This window comes from Branchiostoma lanceolatum, chromosome 8 (assembly GCF_035083965.1).
Source record: "Branchiostoma lanceolatum isolate klBraLanc5 chromosome 8, klBraLanc5.hap2, whole genome shotgun sequence".
Lineage (NCBI taxonomy): Eukaryota > Metazoa > Chordata > Leptocardii > Amphioxiformes > Branchiostomatidae > Branchiostoma > Branchiostoma lanceolatum.
This window is the reverse complement of record NC_089729.1, coordinates 7654948-7680826: the sequence shown is the minus strand read 5'-3', so window position 1 is coordinate 7680826 and position 25879 is coordinate 7654948. Positions and strand designations below refer to the sequence as shown.

The following is a 25879-nucleotide window of genomic DNA, read 5'->3' as shown; positions in this document are numbered from 1 at the left end:
CAGCGCAGACAGAATCCGAACCAGACAGTGTGTTTAAGTGGAACAGAAACTGCGTAATCTAATCCACTGGGAAAAACCCTACAGTGTCAGCCTTATTAAGGCCATTCACTGTGTAGCCTAGGGATGTGAAACAGTAACAGTTTCAAGTATTTCCTCTCATGGGGAAGGGGGGCATTGTTGATGGTAATAATAGACGATGCATCAAGCAATAACCTTTTCGTATGTCTCCTTTCTGTATTTCTATCTAATGTTGTTACCGTTAACAGTAGTGTAATAGTTACCCGCTAGTTGGGCAACCTTGGCTGTACATATATTTCAGCCGAACCAAATTCAAGCAATAACCATTGCAACAGAACATGGAAAATAGGAATAAAATGTTATATTTTCATGTAAACTACTCAAAATGAGCATAACATTAAATGAGCTAACTTTTGGCACATTTTGTAATCATAGCTGATAGCTTTTAGGTATTTCAATCACTCTGTGGCTAATATCAATATGCACAAACAAATAGCTTGGCTCCAACAGACCATTGCAAAAGAAAATACAAAAATGTTTCAGACGCAAATTTTGTAAGCCTAATCATAATATATCATCATCTTTCGTCCAGATTTACTCCGGTGAGGTACACTCAATAAAGTTTTTTCAGTACGTTTTGTCCTTTGTTTTGTAAGGCTAAAGAATATTGCAATAGCTGCATGTGTTCTAACGGCAAAACAACAGTAATGGTTACTATTACAACTATGTATTGGTTTCCCCAAAATGTGCTGACTTCACACTTTTGTGGGGTTTCTAGCGGAGGCAGACACAAATATATTAGTTGGGCTGAGAAGCTTTGCTATTTAATCCACCTTTAAATCCTCTGGAAAACATCTTAATCTGCACCAGCTATTCAGACCATAACAAAAGAAAGAGCTCTCTTGCTGAGGCATTAACGCTTGTTAGACCTAATTGCGCACGAGACACAAAGCAGTGAGAAAAAGGGAGCAAAAAATTATCATTAACCAGCAAACATATTTTAGCAGTATAAATGGTCAGAACGCATGGATGTAAGAGCCTGAACTTTGACACTATTCAGACCTTCCCAGGAAATTCCACTTGAGGATAAGGAAATTGCAGTTTTGTAAATTGTGGGAATGGAATTGTTTGAGAAACTATGGTACAGTATAACTGGTGCAAGTTCATAGGATTTTGATAAAAAACCTTAATGGGAAGTTGTGCTTTTGAACGATTGAAATCTCAAGGTACCAGTCAGTGAGTTAACTTTTATACCAATGGCAAGCACAACTTTCATGCCCCTAATAAAACTTCCTGGAACAGCCCTTTCCAAAGGTTATATCCTTCTGTAACATTTGCTTAGTTGATCTGCAATGGTTCTAGTTTGACATTTGCTTAGCTGATCTGAAACAGTTCTAGTTTGTCTAGAACTCAACAACCCTCTCTTAGTTATAACAACTTGAATGGAAACCGACCTTTCTGTGTGTGAGGCTGTAGTATTGCACCTGCCTCTGCATGCCGTAGCCAGTGTACACCACAGTGTCGGGGTCATCTGGGACAAACTGTGCCAGGGAGGGGGGCAGGCTGGTGTAGTAGGCCTACAGGTATGGAGAGAGATATAAGCATGGCACACAATGTACAATGTACATGTAACTTTGCCATATCTTAATTTTTCTAAAATATTGTTTAAGAAAAAAATTAATGTTGATACTATGTCTTCCTTTTTGTTATTATGTTCAACTTTGCCCCCAAGGCTCTCGCCAGCTCATATTCTTTTCTGTCATCCCAATTCCCACTGAAGGAAGAGTAAAAAGATCTATCATTTTTTTCCTTCACTGTGTACAAATTTCTGTCATTGCCCAATTTCCAATACTTGGGTGTGGTTTATCCCATCCATTATCTTTACCCACCAATTTTTGTCTGCTAAGGTTGACAGAAAGGTCTTTTTAAAATTTTATCATCCTGCACAGCAAAATTCTATCAAATGATGGAATAACGACGGGCAGCTAGAGCCCTGCTTGCCACATTTTGATTTTTCCAAAATATCATGTGACAAAAAATGTTGACACTTGATGTTTGTCACTCAATTTTGGCACTAGATGTTTATCATTTTGACCTAGTCACCAATAGTTTGATTAACCCTTACTTACACCATACAGTGCATGGAATAGTTTTCACAATACAGAAAAGCTGCAGTAACAACGTTTAATCTGGCACTGAGCTGACATGTAAAGCACACATTCCCAACTATTTGCATTTGAAAGAAAAAAAACTAAGCTCTTACTGCCAGTTACTAAAGGTAATGAACTGTATTCATCATCAGGAAAAGGGAAAAGGCAACATTGGTTTCCGATTTCACAATAATCTGCACTGAAGTTCCAAAGGGCATACATTTGCCATGTAGTGTAGCAGCTTGGCATTTTTCTTATCTATTCAGAGAAAAAAATCAACACATAACAAGGGATTTTGTGCTTTGCCAGGTGTTTGTTTGCTTGTACACCTTCCACCATGGATATACTTTACACTTGAGAAAATAAATGCTTTTCTTCTTCTGCATGATAAGCAAATATATGTAAGCAACAGTCTGTGGAAAAAAAAGTGATAATTGGGTGAAAACTACAGGAATGTTCCTTGTAGCTAAAATAATTTGATTTGTTGGATGTGCTGAAGAAAGTTTAATTGCTGGCTTAAAACATTTTCTCCAATCAAGTGGCCTGAATTTCTCTAAGTATGCTTTAACACTCACTTCTGTGAAACTATAATCAAATTTTGGATGTTTTGGATGTACCAGTGAGGCCTAGGCAAAATGATGCAAAGACATGGACACAGGTAATGTTATGTTAGATAAGCACAAGAATACAATGAAACACAATGTCAGCCTTCAGTTGGTACCATTTCTGGAGACAACTTTCTGCAGCTGTACCCTGCCTGAGTTCCTGGGCTTGTATAAGATTCAAGAGAAATAAACCATTTTCGAACTTGACCTCTATTCCCACAACCGCTACACACCTAGAAAAAATCATGAAGATCCATCTACAGTTTCTCGAATTATGCTCATGACATACATACAGACCCAGACCAACCATGACGTAACTGAAAACATAACCTTCTGGCTAAGGTAATAAAGTTACCAGATCAGTTTTCCTGACCACATTTCCGTCAGGATCGAATGCTGGTGCCGGGAACGACATCCAATCCAAGAGCTCGCAAAGGTCTCTGGTCCAATCAGCAGCCCACACGCTGACACGTCTGTCGGCAGATGTTGCCAACCACAGGATGGGCGCGGTAACACCGTAATCGTTCTCCTGTGGGAAAAATAACAAGTGCAACATTTCTGTCTCAACTTGGTTCTTGGTTTTATGGATGTCTGCAGAATCTGGTCTTTAAAAAATTCACTTAGATGTACTGTACAATTGTAAGTACATGTACTTGCGGTTCTTGGTATCATAGATGACTTCATTGTCTCCAAACCCTGATTTGGTCCTTTAAAAATTTCAGTATGGATGAATGCAACTTGTTTCTTTGTTTGTATTGCATACCCGATAAACTGACACAATGTAATGGCATTACACACCAAGTTTGTACTGAAGAGTACAAGCTGCATATACTGACAGATTCACTTGATCCACTCACAGCAGGAAGAACCTCTACCCCTTTTGATAAGTGTGGTGGGCTCTTTTACGTGGCTGTCCTCAAACAAGGGACATCCATTTAACGTGCTATCCGAGGGACGTAAAATGCACTTAGTATGTAAAAAAACTTACATACGAATTGAATCTGATCTTACAAACCCATAAATGAGTGTTCTGTACCTGTTTGAAGATGGTGTCCATCGCTGTTATCGGTGCCCCCTTGTGGTCATTGAGGATGCGCAGGGTCATGCCCGTGGTGGGACTGCTCACAGCGATCAGCCCATCACTCGCCCCCGACAGGATGGCTCGACCTAGGAAACACTCGGCTTGTTCTTCAATCCTTTTTATTTTGCTGCTTAGACAATTATAGCCGGAGGGATACCTAACTGTGCAGTGCACATGTACAAGTATGCATTGTCAAACAAACAAAGAAAAACACAACAAATCATTAGTAAAAACCAGACATTAGCAGTATAATATTTACAAACAGCATTGCACAAAGAAACAAACCACCCACCATCTGCAGCGAACGTTACAGCAGTAATGGCCACTGCATGAGGATGCATCTTCAGAACCATCTCCACACTGTCCAACTCAAACATGCGGACGGTCCCGTCGCTGTACCCCGCCACCATGTACGTACTGCTGACGTCATCGCTGCCCACCCTGGTGGGAGGGGGGTGGGCACGCGAACTGAAGGCCACACAGGTGCAGGACTGGAGAAAAGGAAGAAGCAAGGTCTCCTCAATGTTCTATAGGATATCTACATCATACAGGTATGCTGTTGCACTGAATTTTATAACAAGTATTGAAGGAATAGGGAAAAGGAAGAAGTGAAACACATGAGGCGAGTAGTACAGTCTCCTGGCTCCCGGGAATCGAACCCAAGCCGTCAGCTCACAAATCCAACGCACTTACCACTAGGCTGAACAGTCCGGACCAGTTAGAGTGCTAAGTGGCGCTTGAACCACATTGTTACAGAACCAAGGTCTCCTCAACGTTTTTTAGCTTGGAGTAATGGGGTATTTACATTATACAGCATGTCGGCAGAACGTAATGCGTACACGGTAATCAGCCTGATATTTAAATCTATTGTAACTGCTGGATGTGTTTTTTCTTTGGTCAACTTTGCATCGGAGTAACGGCCATTGCATAAGATATGTCTTTGGACTCAACCAAATGAACCTATATACGAGATATCATCCTAAATACGCGAACACAACCTTAAACGTGTACGTTCTGCCGATGTGCTACATTATACAGGGATGTTGTTGCACTGAATTTGGACCATTGAACCTCCATGATATTTCTTCATCTTGATCAAATGCGAAATACACATCCTTTCCAAGCAACCAATTAATATACAGAAATACTAGTATATGATTCATCATCAACATCATAATCAGTCAACATGCTTACACACTGTCGGGCCCGGTTATATGGCCCTTTACGAAGTGATATACCCTTTTGTTGGCTAATACAAGACGGGAATGCTCCAGGTCTCTCGTCTGGGTGAATGATGTATATGATTGAGTATATTATGATAAATTATTTTTTCATCTAGACTTAGGTTATGGAAAACTGTAACAGCTGAATTTTCTGTTACTGTAGCACAATCATTGACAAATTCAAATGTACGATTAGGATGGCCCAAAAAAGTGGCAGAGTTCACCCTACTTGTGTGAGCACTGAACTGACCATAAAAGGTGAAAATCATGAGTTATGACAGCTATGCTGCAGCGCCCCCTACCCACCTGGTCCACCACCTGGAACTGCAGGGTCTGCTCCCTGTCCTGTACTGACCACACATGCAGGCTGCCGTCATCTCCACAGGTGGCAAAGTAGCTGTCATTGGAGAACCCAAGGCCATTGATCTACAGAACAACAAAGTACGATGCAATGAACATCTGAATGCCACTATGGAAACATCGTTTTTAGCAACATATATAAATTGTTAAGTATTTACCCAATTCTAAAGGGGATTAGGGCTAGCAACCCCTCCCTGTAAAAATATACCCTGCTACTGAGACAGCAAGCAAACTTGCTGACTTCTATGCCACTTCAAGGTGGACAGCAACAGCAACAACTCCCAAACAACTCTCAACCATGGTCTGGAGAAGGTCTGGAGGCCATGGTCGGCTAAATGTATGTGTGACAGAGGCTTAAGCCTAATATGATGATTGTCCTACCCTGCTGCCGTGTCCACTGACCAATCGAATGTTAGTTCTCTCCACCCAGTTGATGTACCACAGAGTTCCTCCTGTTGTACCCACAATGCCCAGGTCCATGGTGTCATCGAAGGCAGCACACGTGACCTGTCCATCCAGCACCATCTCATCATCCATGGTCAGCCCTTTGGTCTCAGTACTAGGGAACAAAGAAACTCGCAGGTTTGGTACTTTGGCAATTAATTCAACTTAATCAAATCAAGCAAAACATTGATCAATGAAGACCTCCTATAACTACGTTAAGGAAAAGAAAAATGAAGTGGTATGGCCATGTGTCACGTTCACTGTGACTAGCCAAAACTATCATGCAGGGATCCGTCCAGGGAAGAAGAAAAAGATGGGATGATATCAGAGAATAGACAGACATGACACTAAGTGAAACATTAAGAAAAACAGGAAAGCAAGAAGAAAACTGGTTGCAAGATCTTCTGTGATGCCCCAAAAGTTACACTAAGGGAGGGATGAGATTAGATAATAGCTTTTGTTACTGTACTGATTGTCAGTTCAGCATACCATGATAGTTATTCAGATTCTATATCAACAGACTGATCCTGACTGTCACAATTAGCAGCTCAACCGATGAGTGATTGGCAGTTAGTGGTTCTACCAGTAAGAGAGTGGCTGCATGTCAATCAGATACATTGTATTTGCATGTTTTTATCTTTAACATATCTTCATTTTGACAGAGGTGAGCTAGGCTGTGGGAGCTGTCTATTGTACATCATGCAACAGTGTCAGTCTTACATGTTGAACTGTGTATAGGTACACTTACGTGTTGAACTGTGTATAGGTACACTATAGTGTCCCACTTACGTGTTGAACTGTGTATTACTACACTATAGTGTCACACTTACGTGTTGAACTGTGTACATGTAGGTACACTATAGTGTCCCACTTACGTGTTGAACTGTGTATTACTACACTATAGTGTCCCACTTACGTGTTGAACTGTGTATTACTACACTATAGTGTCCCACTTACGTGTTAAACTGTGTGGGTATCCTCATGTCTCCCACTCCCACCACTGCCCACAGTCTGAGTCGCTGGGATGTACTACCTGTCACCAGCCTCGCTGCTTTACACACTAACACTCCTGCATAACAAAGGGTTTAAAATGACAGACCTCTGAGTGACATGTATGTTACAACACAGTAGAACCAGTGATTATCACCCTGAGGAAGGTAGTACACAATTAAAAAGATTGGCCTGGTATTAACTATTAATTATGTTGAAGAAATCTTTTATCCAATAGTTACCATATGTTGGAAAAATACTCTTCTACTATTATGAGATATGAGATTTACTAACAAAATTGTATCCACTTTTATGAGGCGACCATATTTGTCTTATGTTTTACCCTAGGTGAAAAAAGGGTATTGAAATGGTACATGTACATCTATTTGTCCATAATAAGATGACGTGATATATGGCATAAAATTGTGCTAAAAGGCTCACAAGTTATGCACAAAAAGTAAAGTTGCTGTAGTAGTCTAATCAATTGATGAAATATGCAAAGCCACATAGCCAATATATAGTACAGATTGTGAAGTAGAAGGAGTAGTGTTACCAATTTCTCCTGAGTCTGCAGTCCAGTGCATGAAGCACATGTTCTGTCTGGTGTCCCAGGCTGACACCACACCATTACTGCCTCCTACATACAGGATGTTGTCTGCAGAGTAGCAGAGGGCTGTGAAGTCTACAGGGGTGGGCACCTGCAGGGATTGTTAAAGTTAGGTTATCTATTCTTCTCATACTTTTTGGTGTATAGGTGTACAGCCCATCTTTAGCCCTTGGGCCACATACTATAGGCCACAACAGAAGGGGGCTAGTCAACTTCTAGTGGTCTGTGTTCAACTTGCATAGTATACTGAGTGCTAATTAGAGAAAGCAGTATTTTCCAGGTCTTTGGTATGACCCGGCCGGGGTTTGAACCCCCACCCTTTCGAATGGAAGCCTTAGTGGGTAATTGATACATGATATTTTTGGAATTTTAGTAGGGAATAAATTTACATGAAGTCGTTTGAATCTTTTTGTTATTATGGAGAGATACCCAGAAAGTACACAGCATGAAGAGTCATGGCTATGGGACTGGCCAACTATATCTTTATATACAATTACACACTGTATATTAATTGAAAACCTACTCACCACAGACTGTGATTGAAGGATCTCTTTGGGAACATCAGCTTCATGCACCTGTAACAAGTATGTACAAGTCATATTGTAACCTGTGCTTTAATAAGCATTTAAAATCTGTCTATTAAAAAATTATGTGCATCCATAGAAATTGGAAAAAGCTTAATAATAGAGATTTCAAATATCAGCATTACTCACATTAAGCACTGTTTTGTTGTTGGTTTCATCCACCAGCCAGAAAAAGATGGCTCCACTCTGGCCGATGGAGGTGAACTCGTTTGCGTTGAAGGGATCCCAGCTGAGGTCATGGATGGGGAGGGCCGTTTTAGTGGCTGTCAGCAGGGTGTAGTCAACCGTGCTCCACAGGGCAATGGTGCACTCTCTGTAGTCTCCTGGGTTGGGGAGAGGGGTAGACCTCGGGCTAGTTAGTTACTGTAGATTCAGTTATTTTCACAGGGACTTAATCTTGCGGTAGAAGGGGAAAATGTTTTTTCGCGGTGTTCTAAGTTTGCTGTTGAAATAATTCTGTAGTACAGTATTAAGACATTTGAGACACATGATAACGCTGCAAACATGTCAAGATTTACAGCATTCTGTGGTACTGAAACGTAGGCCTGTGCTACCAAAGAAATCGTAATTTTGAAACAAACTAGGTGCCTGTCCTTGGTGCTGAAAGAAAGCACCATGACTGTGACTGATTTTGTACGAGTTGTACGATATATGTATGGTTCACAGTAAAATGTAATGATATCCCCATGAACTTTACAAGCAGGACAGGAGGTCTGCAAAACTCACATGGCAGTTAAAGAAAGCTAAGATTCCACAATCCATCAATATATATGAATGGGAGACTGTCGAAGATAAATTTGAGCATCATACAAATGGAACTTGGCAGTTTTGCATTTATCCATGTCAATATCAAATAATGAGTGGAAAAAATTATTTTTGAATATAGAGACACAAATTAATGAAAAGGTAGCCATGCTGATTGAAAGCATTTTTACATTGATTAACTTATCTTCATTGAGCCCAAAAAGGATAACAGCAATCATGGTAAGATGGATCTGTCCCCGGTGCTGAACACAACAGTCTGAAGAAAGAACTAAAGGTACCCCTGTGTTTGAACCAACTGATATCGATTTTTAAAAACTATATCATCAAACTTAACGTCTCTAAAATTGCCCAAAACTTGAAGGAATTTTGTAATCTATCATGGTTCAAAATCTTGCAACAGAGTCCTGTCCCTGGTGCTGAAGGTATGGTTTTGTTAGATCGGAGTTGATATAAACTCATTTTTTACCAGGGCTTCTCATTTTGATACGCAAGAAGGGTTTTGAATTTACAGCCAGCACAGACAATACCTGACATACATGTATCATGCAGAATGTTCTCCTCACCAAACAGACATTAGACCGATCTGGCTGCCAATCAGAAAAAGCAGTTCAACTAATAAGACCACCACATGTCTGTCAAAGTTTTGCATTCAGATGTTTCTGATTTGTATTCCTGAGTTTTGACAGACTTACTTTTTTAGGTGGGGCTTTAGGATTGGTCTATTGTTTACTGTGAAGGCTGCACTTTGCACCACTTCAGTACATGAAGCTTGAGCAACAGACACATAAGTTTAGGAATATCAATCAGGCACCCTAAGGATGTCTGATATCAATAAGCCATTCTCAGTGCTAAAAGGACCTCTGAGACAGACTCTTACACTTGACAAAGCTTCACTGTCTCAGGTGAAATCCCAGAAGCAAGGCAAAATGTCAGTCTGTCCCCACAGACAGAGACAAGAGTAGTTAAGACCTGTTACGGACCAGACTCTTGCCCTTGACTGCATATTGCACAAATCCATCTTCTGATAGCATGAATTATGCCACGGAGGAGGCAGAATCAATCATACCTAAAAGAGGGTCATTTATAAGGATTAAGGGTGGCTTGAGTCAGCATAATGCAGATGTGCTGCCACTATACCAACTACTTCTCAAATCAATATATGTCTGCTTTAATGTATACATTAGCATGCTGGTGGCAGAGCTCCAAATGTGAGTACTAAATTTAGAAATCTTTCCTACAAGTTCTTTGGTTTCATACTCTGGAACGTTTCATGGCAATTCTTTAGGACTATTTATTCCATTTAAAAAGGGCTTGGCAACAACTCCCTTTCCCCATTTATTTCAATTATCAACCCCCCGTGGATTAAATCATTCTTATCCTCTACACTTTATTTCATAAACTGACTTCCTAAAAACGATTAAATGGACTGGCTCAATGTACAAACTTGACCATTACATCAAATCAATCATGTTTTGACAAGATCATCCTAACCACTATATTACGCCCTAGTTTATGACATGATATATAGCAAAGTATTCTGCATGTATCAGGTCAATATTGTATCCATCTTTTCATGTTCTAAGGATTGAAGACCTGCTAGACTGTGGATTGACAGATAAGTGATGTATTTTCATCAAATATCATTTGATAATCAAAAAAAGAAAAGTTGGTGCTACATTGTAGCCACTTAAACCCAAATCCTTGGTATCATTAAATAAGTTTGGTAGAAAACTACATGCGCTCAAAAAGTAATTTTACAGTAAAAGAAAAGTATGTATACACATTCATCAATAGTCTAACTTCGTGACAGTTGAGCCTTTGAAGTATGATTTTTGTCTGGGGAAATATTTTGTATGCATTAAATACAATTACTGGCTGTCTAAATTGATAAATGGATGTTTCTTATAACAGTTAATAGCTTTGCAATATCCATTGTGTCTAAATTTTCTAAATTGCTCAATGGCGCTCCACTTAAGTTAATGGCTGTTCTTTGCAAGGTTTGAATAAGATAAGGTGGAATTATTCTTGCACGGAAGTTCATCGATGTTCATAAAATACTTTATGGACAGGGTAAACTTGCAATCTACCAGCAGTTTTAGACTGGATACGCTCCTGTCTTCTTGAAGCAAATGTGACTTACTACTCAAAACATATGATTGTGATCCCATATAAATCATGCTTAATACCTTGGGTATCATGTTTGTATCATATTCTGAAGAGCTGTTATGCAATACAAGTACATATAGTGTTCTAATGGTTATATTGTGACCATATTTTTTGCTAGGAACAGCTTTTGCTGGTTGGAGAAGCGTTGAATAAACAATAAGAGTAAGACATTTCTTATAGACTGTGACCAGGAAGCGGTTGTTGGTAGTTTGTAAGCAATACAAGTACATGTGTTCAAATCCTGGTATTGTAAAGTGATGGTCCATATCTTTGCTGCCAGGATCAGCTTTTGCTGTATGTAATGACAAAACGAAGAGTAAGGCAAATCTTACCGACTGTGACCAGAAAGCGGTCATTTCTTGAGTTCTTGGTAGTGTATTGTTAAGCAATATATGTACATGATGTGGTCAAATGCTGATATTGAAAAGTGATGTGGCCATATCTTTGCTGACAGGAACAGCTTTTGCTGTCTTTGATAATACGAAGGGTAAGGCGTTTCTTACCGACTGTGAACAAGAAGGGGTCGTTCCTTGAGTAGGCTAGACAGACGATGTTGTGTTGGCGGTAGTGTATTGGTTAACAATATATCAAGTACATAATGTGTTCAAATGCTGATGTTGAAAACCTTTTGCTTATTCAATCATAATACGAAGAGTAAGACGAATCTTACCAACTGTGACCAGGAAGCGGTCGTCCCTTGAGTAGGCCAGACAGACGATGTTGTGTTGGTGATAGTGCAGCACCTGCCGACAGGTGTTCTTCTGCAGGTCCCACACGCACACCTGGCTCTTCACCAGCCCGCGGCTGCCAGATGCAGACACCAGCACCTACAAGTACAGCAGTACATGTGTGGGGTTAACACAAACTACACTGTAATAGCACAGTCAAATTCCAGGGCTCAATACGTTGTTTTAGAATAACAGCACTGTTTTGAGAACTTGCAGCATGTTGATGACATTTTATTCAGGTATCAGCTACTAACAGTACTGTAAACTTCTACTGTCAGCAAGGGACAATTTTACCTGTTGAAACATTACTGTTAGCCTAAACATTAAAGACTTTTCATCTTTTGTTCCAGCAAATGATAACTGTTGAATATAGCTGCTTCCTGGTCTAACAGCCAGGATGTAGAAAGATATATTCCAGATGTACCTGGCAGTCATTTTGTAAGGCCAGCGTTGACACCTCCTCCACATGTCCTGTCAGGTGCTTCTGTTCACCTGAGTTCAGGTCCTCCAGGATCACCACACAACCACTGGTGTAGGCAAACACACCTGGGGGAAACACACACAAACTTTAGACAACAGCCAGTCTCTTTTGTCAATGATTATTTGAAAGATTTACCAACATCTGCATCTATTTGGAGGATGATGATTTGTATATCAAACTTCGGTCCATGATATCTACAGTATGTGTTAACATTATGGTATGAAATTTGGTAGCGCTTAACTAAGAACCACATTTGTTTTTTAATCGGGAAATTTGCCGACACTACATGACTTTGTATACATTTATCATGTCTTTTACTATCTACAACAATATCTACTGTGAATATCATGACAACTTGACACTTACTGGCGGTATTGTTAGCAGAACAACAATTGTTTCTCATAATGTTCAGAAATGGTGAATTTGTATATTGCATATCATAGCTTTTCCTCAAACTCGGATTTGGATGGCTTGATTATTGAACGATAGACTAACCTGTGTCTGAGTTCCAGACCATGTTTCCCCTGCCATTTCCATTGTATCCAATAACAGCCTGCAGTGTCAGCCCTGCCTGGTTAAGGGGCGCTGTGTATCGCCTCTACAAGGGGGTAGAGAAAAATTGTCTTCAAATGGGGACAGTGTAACAGACATGATGTTGACATACATGTAATTAGTGTATTTAGCAAGTAGACAGTATGGGGGAGGGGCTTACATAAATTACCTGGATAAGTAAGCCATTAATTGGCTAGTCAGAGTAACCAATCGGAGAGTAGCTGCGTTATCAACAGATGTGTTTTAAGATACAAAATAATGTCTTATGAGTTAGTCGTGATCTCGGATCCCATGTATTTAAATCTCCACAAACTTAAAGCCATTTACAGGATATTCTTACAGGGAGAGGTTGCTGGCCCTTCCCCTTTAATGTGCACCTCCTCCAATTTCAATTCCCTTCCGAAAGATGGGTGCAGCCACAACCGAGATGCCTTTCCCAGGATTGAACGGGGGTCTCCCAGTTGAGCCAATGTTTACCTGAGCCAAATTAGATGACTTCTCCCTTGGTAGAAAATGTTTCTTAACCAGAGGTTGATCATGACCGGTGCTGCTCTCCTCTAGCCTGGGGTCCAGCACCATCCCTGCAGCCTTCTTCCCAGGGCTGACCACCCTCTGGTGTGGCTGTACCCTGTGGCTGTGCCCCAGGCTTTCTGGTTGGGGATATTCCTTTGAAAGGACAAAATGTTTTAGTGACAAGGAAGCTTATCTTAATTATAATATTGTGAACAGATGACATTGATTCAACAAAGGGCTTACATTGTACTTTTTCAAACAACACTTGCAGTTGAATGAAAGCTCATCTGTGTTGGCAGAATACATAATTTATGGTGAGTGCTTTCCTTTTGTTGGATCAAAGCTCAAATTGCACAATTAACACTTAGAGTAAGACATGTAGAGAGTCATATTGGTGTGTCTCGGGCTCTAGGGTAAAATTTGTAAAACCTGCTACCATCACGTGACTTGGATGCTATCATGCTGTGCTGAAGGGTACATGTATCTTCACTTGTCTGGATGACAAAAACAATATTCACTACATTCGAATGAAAGTTCACCTGTGACGGTAATTGATTATGAAACTTTTAAGATTTTATATGCTATTTCTGTAGTACACAAAGTAAAGCTCTCAATCTTATCAACAAGTTTTCAAACAGCTGGAAATTCAAGAGACTGATTGAAAGCTTGTTGGTAAGAGCTTTAGTTTGTGTACGGAAATAGCATAAAAAATCTTTATAAAATTTAAAATATTTGTACATATAAATTTGAATTAATATAAAGAGTACATACAGCATCTGTCGCTGTATCTGTTTCTTCATCAGTTCTATCTGTTAGATCTGGGCCAATCAGAACCTCTGCTCCTCCCATCTCTGACTCCGTCTCTGACCTTAACTCGTCTGTGTGCATCTCTGGAAACGTTAGGAAATCCAAATTGTAAACAGCGAATCAAAAAGTCATCATTGTCTCTTAATGTCAACAGGTGTATAGGCACATTCTTATGTTAATGTAAACTATTACTATTAGGAGCCAGTTTTAAGTGTCATGAAGATGTAAAAATACTAAAAAAACAGAGCTGAAAATGAGTCCTTTCTGATATTGTTGTTTCCTTCAGGATTATCATGTTTACAGGTCTTTATTGTAATGTGCAGCCTTCATGCCCACATCTAAAACATTTCATAAAAGTTGTTGAAGAGAACTAAAGAATTTGAATTGTCCTCTGAGAAAGAGCTAAAGTCAAACCTGTCTACAGTAACAACTCAAAGGACATGAAGAAAACAGTCACATACAGTAGATAGGTGAACACTATAGACAGGGTTCTTAGAGCTGGAGTCAATGGGAGACTTAATCAACTTGTTTTTCCAGTTAGATGTACTAGACAGTAGTTGTATTCACTCTGCCAGTTCATTCTAATGAGGCTGAAGAAGAGTGATGGATGTCACTTGAAACGTCAGGAAGTAAATCTCCGAATTTTTTTATCCAGTTTGAATTGTCTTCATATAATCTAAGGTACTATCAAAAAGAAGCCACCTTATGCAGAGGTGGTCTCTAGCACAAGTTTGACTGTACGTACCTCCAATCATGGTGGGATGGATGGAGCTGATGTTTGGTGGGGAGTACCGAGTGGGGATGGGTGCCGGGCGGGGCTGGTAGCTGGTATCCAATAGCAACTGGTCTCTCACATCAGGGACTGGATCATCTTGTAGTGAAGTAAGGATAACAGTTAAATCACAGTTGCTCGTGTCTGAGAATTCTTAGATGACAATCTCAATCCTTACATAAAAGGATTCTGCATCAAATCATAAAAATGGGACCAACACTGCAAAGATAAAGAGCTGTATGCTGGACTCCCAAAACTATCCAATAAAGTATGAGCCAGATGTCGGAGGTTTGCTGGACACTGTTTAAGAAATGACCAGAAAGTACATGTAGTGTCCAACTCGGTGCTGTGGACTCCAGCACATTGGGGAATGAGAGCTGGAAGACAGCCCCTCACCTCACAGCTTCTTGAACATTGATAGTCCAGTAAAGACAACAGGTTCTGAACTTACCAGTAGCAGGATCAGCCTCATGCCAAGTCTTCTTTGGAGTCCTGCCCCTAAATGAACAGAGGTGTTAGACAGTACACAGCATTATAAGGACTGAACTTTACATGACAAACACATTTGGGGTAAGTTTCTGTGTTTGTTTGTAAAGTCCTTTGGTCATAATGATTTCCATATAATTAGAAACTATCTTATTGGATGAGTGCATTTATATCTATAACCTAAAAGTTTGTAACTTTTATCTTTTGTTCTGGTCGTCTTTTTTACTTTCACCTTGGTTCAGACCCTTCAAATCTATTCTTATACAATATAGCAAAATAAAACAGTCAAGATAGAAAAACATGATGCATAGTGGTGCACATACCCAGGTTCCTCAGGTTTTTTCACATTTGCCATGACGTCCCACAGGAACATGGCATCACCCACGGTGACCAGGCCTGTACCGTCAGGGGTGAAGCCTACACCACTGATAGCCTCTGAGTGGCCAATGAAAACCTGAAACATGATAAAATGATGCATTAATTTTGTATTTGTCAGGTGATCAACTTTGGGGAAAGACATCAATCCTGAACTGTGACATAATAACTTTAATTGAAATGCTGATCGTAAAGGAAGTGCTTTCCGTCCAACTTCTTATTTCAGAATTTGAAATAATCAATAAATTCTAAGATAATACTTGCAGTGAATAACAAAAGTAACTTTATTTTTGCAGGGACTTGATTTTGTGGTAGAAGGGGAAAGGATATTTTCACAGTGTTTTAATTTTGCAGTTGAAACAGTACAGTTAGTACTGTAGTACAGTTACATGTAGTAGTAATACATTGGAAAAGCATATTCACGGTGTCATGAATTTGCAGAGGAGAGTTCAACGCGAAAATAAAACAAACTGCGAACATTTCAATATTTTCATTAAATCATCTGCTACCTTTAAGATTTTTGTATTGAAAAATGAAGGTCATTCCATTGACAGATAATTCTTAAGTCTGGTCGGACAACCACCTCCAGTCACAAGCCACATTAAAACAGTTCCGTCCTTTTCTACATAGTTAACCCCACCCTGTCCTCAGCAACCATTTTGTCTCAGTCCCTTGAGTGGTTGCTGAATTCAGGTTTGACTGTATGATGCATAGTTCTACTTGTACTAAATAAATTTAACTCTTTGATAGGCTATAGTATGTGCTGTACTCCTGCACCTGGAAGTTGATGTCCAGCCTCATGTGGTAGTCCCACACCTTCAGCACCCTGTCACCTGCAGTCACCAGGTGTCTGCAGTCCTGACTGACCGCCAGGGAACTGCAGCTGGACCGGTGGATGTTGGACACCTGAAGGAAAACAAGGGAATGTACAATGTAACATTATGACATCTACTAGTACTAAAGGCAAGATACATTTTGTTACATATCACAAGCATATACATGTGAGAAACTTACAGTAGATTTCAAAGGCTACTTGAGATGCAATCATGATTTTTTCTATTCAGTGAGAATATGTAATGGTGTACTTCATAATCATAGAGAGATTTACAGAGGGGTGTTAGGATTCTAGGCCTTACTTATGGCCAATGTTTCAAAATTGTGATGTGGTGATGCTAGAACTTGACCACGATAGACATCCAGCAATGCCCTTTTATCACTGACTATAGGTTAGATACTTCAGGAAGAATTGATGTATATCTACATTGTAAGGCTTTAGACATGTTTTTACCTCGTTTAACAGCCGACCTGTCCTGGCGTCCAGACGAAGGAGCCGGTTGGAGGATGTAGCGACCAGTAGTTGTCTGGCCGCAGCAGGAGAGAAGTTGACTCTTACTGCCCTGTCCACAACTGACCGGGCCACGTCTGGCTCCATAGATGTGATGTCCACTCGCAGAACCTGTGAAATATATGTAGGACGAAATACATATACAGGACACTGAACTTTTGTTCAATATCGTATTGTGGCACAGACTTCACCAGACAATTTGATCATCTCATGTACAAATTACATACAATTTAACAAAAGATAAATTTGTTTTTTAAAAAAAAAAGACAACAGTACCTCATCCAGAGATCTTGCATCTACAACAGACACCGTGAAATCAGATGGACCAACGAAGGCAAGATGGCGACTGTCTTCACTCATGGTCAGGGCATGGGGGGCGTGGGCCTCACTCCTAGCAACCATGTTGCCTGGCAACAAAGAGACTCATGATACCCCACCTCAAACAGGAATACTGGATCATACATTTTCATCTACAGTTGGCTTCTCTTAAACTTCAAGCTTGGAAACAGTATTCGTTCACTCTTCTAGAATGTTTTCTACAATATAGCACCAGTCCTTATTACTGAATATTTGAAACAGTTTTGTTTCAAATATCTTTGATACAGTATAGTCCTCTCAACACAGCGTGTACATAACAAACTTTTCAGTTGCTTCTAAGCAGGAATACATTCTGACAGAATCAAGACAGAAAGGTAATATAAATGAATGAGTTAGCGGAAAGACCTACCCAGAACTCTGATGATGGCATAGTCAGGCTCTGTGGTACTGTACATGACCAGGGTACCGAAGTAGTCGGCGCTGTACAGGTAAGAGCCGCTAGGGGAGAAGGTCAGACCTACTACCTTTCCTCGGTGTTGTCTGTCAGGAACATAATGTGTATCAGGTGAAAGATACAGAGTTATGACAACACATCACATAATATTCAGTTTCATTTAACTTCTCAAGAGACATAAATTTTTTTGCCTGAACAACTTTCATCATGATTTAAAGATGTTTTAAAGCATATAACTTAACCTACTTCCTGCTGCATAACGCCATTACCATAACCAATGCGAAGTTTGTGCCAAACCTTAGCACACTGAAGGTGTGAATGACTCCCTTTGAATGTAAGCAAAGGGAGTCACACATTTCCCAGTCATCCATATGAATTTTGTATAAACTTTCACAATAATCATATACATTGTACATGACAAACATTGGAATGTTCTTACTTGTGTTCTGCTATGAGACTGGTGTTGGCCACATTGAAGACTCTAATACAGCCATTCTCAAACCCACAGGCTAGAACCTGCTGTGAGGGGTGGTACGCTACTGCACACGGGCACTCCTTGGGGGCACTGAAGTCATAGAGCTGTACAGGTAGAGAGAAAACATTTCGTCGTTTAACTGTTTTTTCTACTTACAACATAAAACTATAACATAAGGCTTTCAATTAGCATTAGCTTCACCCAAGATTATGATTTTGTTAACATATTTTCCTTCTTGTTGACTGATTTGTCTTGAGAAAGAAATATTGTAACATTTGTTAAACTTAGTAAAATGTTTTCAGTGGTTTAACAATGTTTGCCAGCAAGTAAGATACTCTATCCTTAAACTGTTAGTCAGTCTGCAAGGTTACAAAAACATACTATGTTGATAATCTTTGGGGCAAGCACTAATATCTGTTGCATGCTGAACGGAAAAGATTTTGGAGTATATAACCACCACTGACTGTACCTGCTTGAAGTTGGTCATGTCCCAAACCCTGATGGTGTGGTCAGCTGACACCGTAGCTATGTGTGCCCGTGTCATGTCCAGGCTCATGTCTGAGATGCGGTCAGTGTGTGACCGCATGACGGTAGTGTAGGACCGTGTGGGAATGTCAAGAATGCCGAGGTTTCCCTGTAATTCAAACCAATAAGTGTTGATATGCTAGTTGATGAAGGTTAGACATCCAGGTGATAAGATACACCAAAAAACAGTTGCTTGAGTACTTAAATGATATGGTTTTCCATAATCATACCCAGTTGTTTGAGTAACTGTTTTTTGCCATATTGATAAGTTACTTGAAGTGAAAGTTCTGATGAGAGTTGTGACTCAATCATGGCCTGAGACATTTTGTTATCTTGGTAACTATCAGGAAAGCAGAAGAATAAATCATGAATTGTCTTCATGATACTGTATTAAGTGAATATACATGTGCACAATGTTCTCATATTGTTATGAATCTGGAGACATAATAGCTGTATAAAAACATAAAACATGAAGACAAACTTATCCAGTTGGATTAAATGAAATAAAAAGTACACTCACAGTGGTTGTGCCTGCCAACACCTTCAACCCATCATGGCTTGCTCTAACGGCAGTCACCGGACCTTCATGCTCTATGCAAATAATAATAAGCTCAAATATTCAAATAGCATGGCCCTTGAGGCATGGCATTGTATTCTGTGTCATAAGATCAGGCTTCATATTTTTTTATTAAGATTTTATACATACTGTTGTTTTCTAAACTACTAAACAATGCAACAAGAGTAGAAGCTTTTACTTAGTACCTGCTTCTAAGAAGACACTGGTGAAATCTAGTGGCCAGAGACGGAGGTAACCATCGTCTGATCCAGTCACACAAAAGCTCTCGTTTACATAGATGGCATTCACTGCTATCCCACCAGCCACTGTAGGGAACATCATTAAGGGTTCACATGTAAGTGTGAGAGGGGTTTATATGCATTGCAGAAATGGAGGGTACTTCAAAAGATCCTTATGGTCACTGCCTTGAATATTTAAAGACCTTTCAAAGTTTCATTTCTTGTCTGTAGGTTGGGACTTAAAATTAATGATATCTTTGCTCCTTACCTGAGTGAAAGGTTGGTTTCTCGCGGTGCGGCCCAGGGTCCACCGGTAGTAGCCTGCGTACGTGGTGGATAGAGATGTCCGCAGCATTCACCTCAAATATGTACCCTGATCTGGTGCTGGCATAGCTGGGGGGAACAGAACAAACATCAATATTAGATTACTAATGATGCACTATACTTTCACTTAGATATCATCATATCAATGTACTGGCAAGCGTCAGAAGAAGTGCTGGAAAATGCTTACTAAGGACAACCTCCTTTCACTAGATTAGTCTTTGGTTGAATACCTGATGGACTACTGATCTTTGTTAGTCACTGACGAAAGGTAATGGATGCTACCTGATACGTCTGACCATTTACAAAATCTATCCAGTTGGTTTAGTAACTTGCTTGTGCATATATGCCATTGATTGAGGCAGCATCCTTAGCTATCAGCTACAAGATTTTTGATGGTGATGGTGATACTGAGTTGATGTATAATATATGAAATAGAATCCTTTGACTCACACAAGCTTGCGTTCCGAGGTGTGACTCTCGCGGTCTGCCGTGACGGGAAACATGATGTCGGTGAACTCCATGGCATGGTACTCCCCCAGGGACACCGGCGCCGACCGCAGCGAACCGTGCTTTAGCCTCCAGAACCGGATGTTGTCGCGACCACAGGAAACCATCCTTTATAATCAATGCAATAACGGTGGGAAACCATCAATGGCCTGACTGGTTCAGAGTAAACTCTAACAATAACTCAACTCTTTCAATCAGTTCATCTCACTGTCTGTAGAAAATGGGAAAGCTAAAAGCTGACCATGAAATCAAGAGCATTCTGATCATTCAGTTTATTCTTTTTACAAATTTTTGATTGAAAGAATTATATTGCTCAATGCTACCATCAGATCCAGTCTATTCAAGATGAAGCATTTTTTTTACTGTAGAATACCATCTTTACATTCAAGCAGAATTCAACAGAAGACAATTGTTGCCATACAGTACAACTATACAGCCAAGAGGAAGAAAGTTCCAGCTGTGGTACAAGACAGTACCTACCTTGTGGGGTCGTGGGGAGCCAGTCTGAGCTGTGCGATGTCCACGTCTGTGTGTGCCTTGGCCAGGACGTCTACATTCCCTCCCCTGGTCACCCGCGATGTGTCCCAAACCACAACCATCTACATGTACATGTAACAGGAAAGGACAATACATGACTGTACAGTACTGTTAATAGACCTTTGCCAATAAACACCTGTTTGGCCAAACCTTCCACTTTGTTGGAGAAACAGAATACATAAAATGAATGAATAAAATGTTTCTGCACATAAAGATACTATTTCTGTGAAATTTTCTTTCAAAAGTAGGGAACAGTATTATTCAATTATTTCTGTAGAAAATGATGTAGCCTTGGAAGTTTTGTAGACAAAACCCTTGCAAAAGACGTTACAAGGAGATGCAAGATGACAAGATGCTAAATATGTGCAATACTTGGCATCCCAAAGTTTGGATGTACATGTACATGTACAGTGTACCATATACAGAAAGTTAGATACACAAAATTAATGACTTGACAAGTACATATAAATCATTTCAGTATCCAACCATGTACATGTAATATAAAGCTGTAACTTACATTTTTGCCATGTCCATCTTTGCCAACCCCACACAGTACATCACCATCTTGTGAAAAACTTAAGACACAAATACAGTAAAAAAAAATCAAACAAGGAAGACAAGCAAAGGGAAATTATACAAATGTACATATTTGAGCAAAGAAAGTTCTAGATTCTAAATTCATAAATATTTCATAATATTTTTGAGGAAAGGGAACATCAAATTAAATGTGTTTGAACCTATCTAGACAATAAATGATAAGAAAATTTCTTAATCCAATATCCAAGTCAAAATATAACTTTTTCATTGTGTCGTTATGTGCAAAACTAACAACCAAATAAAAAAACAGTGCTCTTGGAATAACAGCTTCCTACCTCAGGCAGATTTGAAAATTGTCACTAATTGAGAAATATGAGCATATTTTGGGGCAACTTGGGACTATACAATTACAAATACATTGTATATCTATATCATGATGCCTCTTCTCATAAATATTTCACATCAAACAACATCTTATGGCACCACGATGTTGATTTTTGCCAAACTAGCAATCTTTCATTTCAAAATATGTAGTGCAGGAGACATATGCTGACCTAAGACTGTGTGCGGAGTGGACATGTGTTTTAAAGACAGCCAGACACTCCCCGTTATGGAAGCGCCAAACTCTGACAACAGCTGTGGACCCTGTCTGTGCCGAGGCCAGCAGTCTGGAGTAACCATCAAAACTCAGGGCTGACACCTACAACAGGATAAGAGGGGGCATTTAATATAAAATACACAAATCACATAAATTATATGCAGAGTCACACATCCTTATACACATACACACCAGGCATTACACTTGTATTCTGAATATCAATCCCTGTCTCTTAAACTAAAACTGTCCTGATGTGAACATAATAGGAGATACAAAAATGTAAATCCAAAGGACAGTTTTGTAGCTAAATGTACATACTATTAGTGATAAGATCTTTATTGACACAAAAGTACAGCACCTTTTGCAAGGTCTTCTACAACTATAAATACAACTACAAACAAATGCATAATTGGAAAGCCACCTTACATGTACATACCAATACAGGCTACTGGTATACCCCACTAAGAGCAGCCAGGCTAAAACAATACTGTCTATCAAAACTTTCTGAACTCTCTTGATTTCCTCAATCCTCACCTTGTCTGTGTGTCCAATAAGGAACCTCTGGTGCCCATTGTCTGTCTCCATGGCAACGATGACAGCATGGCAAGGATACACAATCTCCTGGCCATTGGCTGTCCACAGTGTCTGTAACAAAGGTGGATATTGTATGTAATGCAGGAGTCTGTTGATTGGGCAAAACATTTAACAGGGCCACAGCTTGTTGCTTCTAGTGAGTTTTGTTACAGAAGGCTTTGAGAAGAGTGTGCATTACAAGAAACTGCAGGGAAAAGTGCTTTGAAAAATTGTATCTTATAACAACCAAAACACAAATGTAATTGTTAGCACAAGTTACTTTTGGAAAACATAGTTACAATTGCAATGATGGTGTATACATGTAGCACTAGATTCAAAGATTTTGAAGATAAATTTACTTGTAAATGCTATGTGTTTAATTAAACAGCAAGAATAAACTCAGTTTCCCCTAAATTTACATACAGAAGACTTCTTCATACATTTGTATAACCATTCATAACACTTGAAACTCACATCTCTTGTTGTGCTGCCTCCAAAACCCACAATCCTTTTCAACTTGAGGATGGGGTCAGGTTTTAACGTGCGATGGCGTGACTTCTTGGTGACCGGTGCAGGGGGACGAGGTGCTGTGTGCTTTGGTACGGAGGACCTGATTGGCCCTGCTGTGGACGGAACACTCGCTCGGACCGATGACACCCTTCCAGTGTCCTCATCATGTCTGAGAAAAATTAATACTATTTAATTAATGGGTGCAATAATGTTATTTTCACTACTTATAGATAAATGCATTAGAAATAAACCAGTAAGTTGTATAAACTTGAAGAGTAACTTCTACACAATAAGGTAAATTCAACAGGATACGGATACATCTCTAGCTGTTATGTACACGTAAGCTATCAATTTACGTCAAACTCTTTACCTGTGTACAATAACTTCATCTGTGGGGTGAGCATAAACATGGACCTCGTCCCCCACTGGCTGGACAGCAATGGATGATTCTGAGCTGGTCGCCATGGCTACCCCTACTGGAGGAAGGCTCGCTGTGATTGGTCTCCTCTTGTGTGATCTCCTCTTGGGAGAGGTGATGTGGTTGATTGATGATACAGGGTTTCTGATTGGCCGATTGGTTTGAACCTCCTTTGGTTCTGTTCTCTTTGGACTGATGGTGCCAGGTTCAGCTAATAAGGAATACACCACTGCTGAATAGGGTGTTTTAAAATCTGCAAACAACAATCTTTGCTAGTTGTAAATAAGTTAACTAGATGTTTTTTTCCTGTTATTGCAGAAACATGTCTGGGGCTAAGCATTGAAATCTAATATCTAAATTCGTTCTTACCAAACTGTGAAACTTGTGTTGTTTTGTCCCCCCTCTGGATGGAGTCGAATGGTGGCTTCTTGGTCGCGGATGGGAATCTGACGAAGTCGTACCTGCCGTGCCATGTCTCTCCCTTAGGTATGGGAAAGGCCATTTCACGTGGCATGGGGGTGACACCGTGTGCTAACACACCTGTCTTCTTCGCTTCAGAGAGGGACAAACCTACATGAACATCACACAAATATTAAATATTCAATTAGTGCTAGTTGTGTTTTTAGATTCTAATATCAGGGATTCCTGAAAAATAGGTTTGTTACCTAAGTGTATCTTTCCCTAGATAAACAAATAAGATAAAAAATACACATCTTCAGAACTTTTCACTACCCACAAATATTCTTCAAGGTTACTGATTATGAAGGGAATGGATGTTTACTGTAGAGTTACCTGGTTCATACTCCATGTCACTGGTGAACATGTTCTTGACAAACAGGTTTGCACAGAGCCGCACACTCTTCAGGTAGGCATACCTGCAAAATGAACAATATAAGCCAGGGCACAACAGTACAACATTGAATTTGTTCATGCTTACCGGTATCTGCACAAGGGGTGCACGTGAGTGGGCAATTGATACTGACACTAGTGACAGTGAAACTATTTAAAACTATTCGACTAGTATTTTTGTATGCTACACCATTCTTACTAGGGAGTAAATGTATATGCTGACAATTGTTCTTCAAAATGCTGGACTTTCACGAGCAATATAGACTTGTATACTTTCTTTTGTTTCTAGTTAAACTATCGCAGGGTACCTCTGGTTCAGGTACACAGACAGGATATAGTGCAGGTCAAGCATCAACACTGTCCAGCGCATGGCCGCCGGGGCGGGGCCCAGGTTGTCATGGTTACCAATGGATGCCAGCTCCTGTACCGAACCACGGGCTGCGTGACAGACATAAGGGAACTGGAGCCAGGTGGCCGTGGACTTGAACTCACGGAACAGGTTGGAAAATGATATCCTGATAACAAGGCCATCCTGGAAGAAAGCGGAAAGATACTTGTTTGTAAAGTAAAGTATATATATAGAATACAACACAGTGTACTCTGTATCGGGATGCGGACCGAGGGTGATGCGGAATACATCGTGTTGCATTTTATTTATGTCATACCCACCCGAAAAACACACATTTCTGTGCGGAATGCGACATAAATATCATTATCGCAATCAGTAATAAAAATGTTGTTGGAATCAGCCACGTGCACTGAACCAAAGTGTGAAGTAATTTAATGCATATTTGCTATTCTAAACTTAGTATAGTGTTTTGTTCATTTTTCACTGCAGCGGGTCCACGAAGCTGGTATTCAAATGTATTACCCTGCTGCTTGCTAACTTTATAGGCTGAAGTTGCTGAACAATAATTGAAGGTTTGACTTGTTTTTCCAAATTAACCCCTGAACCCTTCATTTTCATCAGAACCTGTTGACTCCTAAAAGACTGCCCATATCATATTGATAGGAATATCATTATTGATGTCAAAACATTGTCAAGAAAAAAAAAACACTTCTCACCTGTGTTGCCACATCCAGGTGGACCACGAAGTACTTTCCAGGGATGGGTTTGAAGAGGAGGTAGAGGAACCTCCCGGTGAGACCCAGGGACTGGGAGGCTGTCTTGGGCAGCTGGATGTAGTTCCCAGCAGGCACTGAACCGGTCACCCTGTACACACTGGACTTCAGGGTCTTGTCCTGTTCAAAGAACCATCAACATGACTTTTAAACACCATGTGAAGGCCGAACTTGAGTGCTAACACCATATCGAGGCAGACCTTGAGAGCTAGAAAGTGGGCCTGCATGCCATTTTTCCGTACAGAAAAATTTAATCCACAGTTTTAATTCTATTTGATACATAAT

The 25879-nt window shown here is 40.0% G+C and overlaps 1 protein-coding gene across 1 annotated transcript in view; it reads right to left on the bottom strand.

Moving 5' to 3' along the window:
* Positions 1 to 25879, bottom strand: part of LOC136439659 (WD repeat-containing protein 90-like) — a 34037-nt gene that overhangs the window by 7294 nt on the left and 864 nt on the right. Inside the window, exons 3-40 of the mRNA XM_066435154.1 lie at positions 25538 to 25714; positions 24781 to 25004; positions 24416 to 24498; positions 23993 to 24193; positions 23576 to 23834; positions 23170 to 23374; positions 22657 to 22767; positions 22079 to 22224; positions 21505 to 21562; positions 20931 to 21049; positions 20394 to 20558; positions 19888 to 20012; positions 19587 to 19706; positions 19345 to 19415; positions 18769 to 18933; positions 18264 to 18403; positions 17780 to 17910; positions 17329 to 17459; positions 16996 to 17163; positions 16485 to 16613; positions 15656 to 15786; positions 15298 to 15344; positions 14820 to 14945; positions 14039 to 14157; positions 13232 to 13420; positions 12698 to 12800; positions 12146 to 12267; positions 11664 to 11820; positions 8192 to 8385; positions 8006 to 8053; positions 7425 to 7569; positions 6839 to 6950; positions 5819 to 5996; positions 5384 to 5503; positions 4147 to 4345; positions 3810 to 3940; positions 3129 to 3302; positions 1473 to 1595 (exon numbers count right to left, since the gene is read on the bottom strand). Coding sequence (XP_066291251.1) covers positions 1473 to 1595; positions 3129 to 3302; positions 3810 to 3940; positions 4147 to 4345; positions 5384 to 5503; positions 5819 to 5996; positions 6839 to 6950; positions 7425 to 7569; positions 8006 to 8053; positions 8192 to 8385; positions 11664 to 11820; positions 12146 to 12267; positions 12698 to 12800; positions 13232 to 13420; positions 14039 to 14157; positions 14820 to 14945; positions 15298 to 15344; positions 15656 to 15786; positions 16485 to 16613; positions 16996 to 17163; positions 17329 to 17459; positions 17780 to 17910; positions 18264 to 18403; positions 18769 to 18933; positions 19345 to 19415; positions 19587 to 19706; positions 19888 to 20012; positions 20394 to 20558; positions 20931 to 21049; positions 21505 to 21562; positions 22079 to 22224; positions 22657 to 22767; positions 23170 to 23374; positions 23576 to 23834; positions 23993 to 24193; positions 24416 to 24498; positions 24781 to 25004; positions 25538 to 25714 — 5346 coding nt within the window. The remainder of the gene's footprint in view (positions 1 to 1472; positions 1596 to 3128; positions 3303 to 3809; positions 3941 to 4146; positions 4346 to 5383; positions 5504 to 5818; positions 5997 to 6838; positions 6951 to 7424; positions 7570 to 8005; positions 8054 to 8191; positions 8386 to 11663; positions 11821 to 12145; positions 12268 to 12697; positions 12801 to 13231; positions 13421 to 14038; positions 14158 to 14819; positions 14946 to 15297; positions 15345 to 15655; positions 15787 to 16484; positions 16614 to 16995; positions 17164 to 17328; positions 17460 to 17779; positions 17911 to 18263; positions 18404 to 18768; positions 18934 to 19344; positions 19416 to 19586; positions 19707 to 19887; positions 20013 to 20393; positions 20559 to 20930; positions 21050 to 21504; positions 21563 to 22078; positions 22225 to 22656; positions 22768 to 23169; positions 23375 to 23575; positions 23835 to 23992; positions 24194 to 24415; positions 24499 to 24780; positions 25005 to 25537; positions 25715 to 25879) is intronic.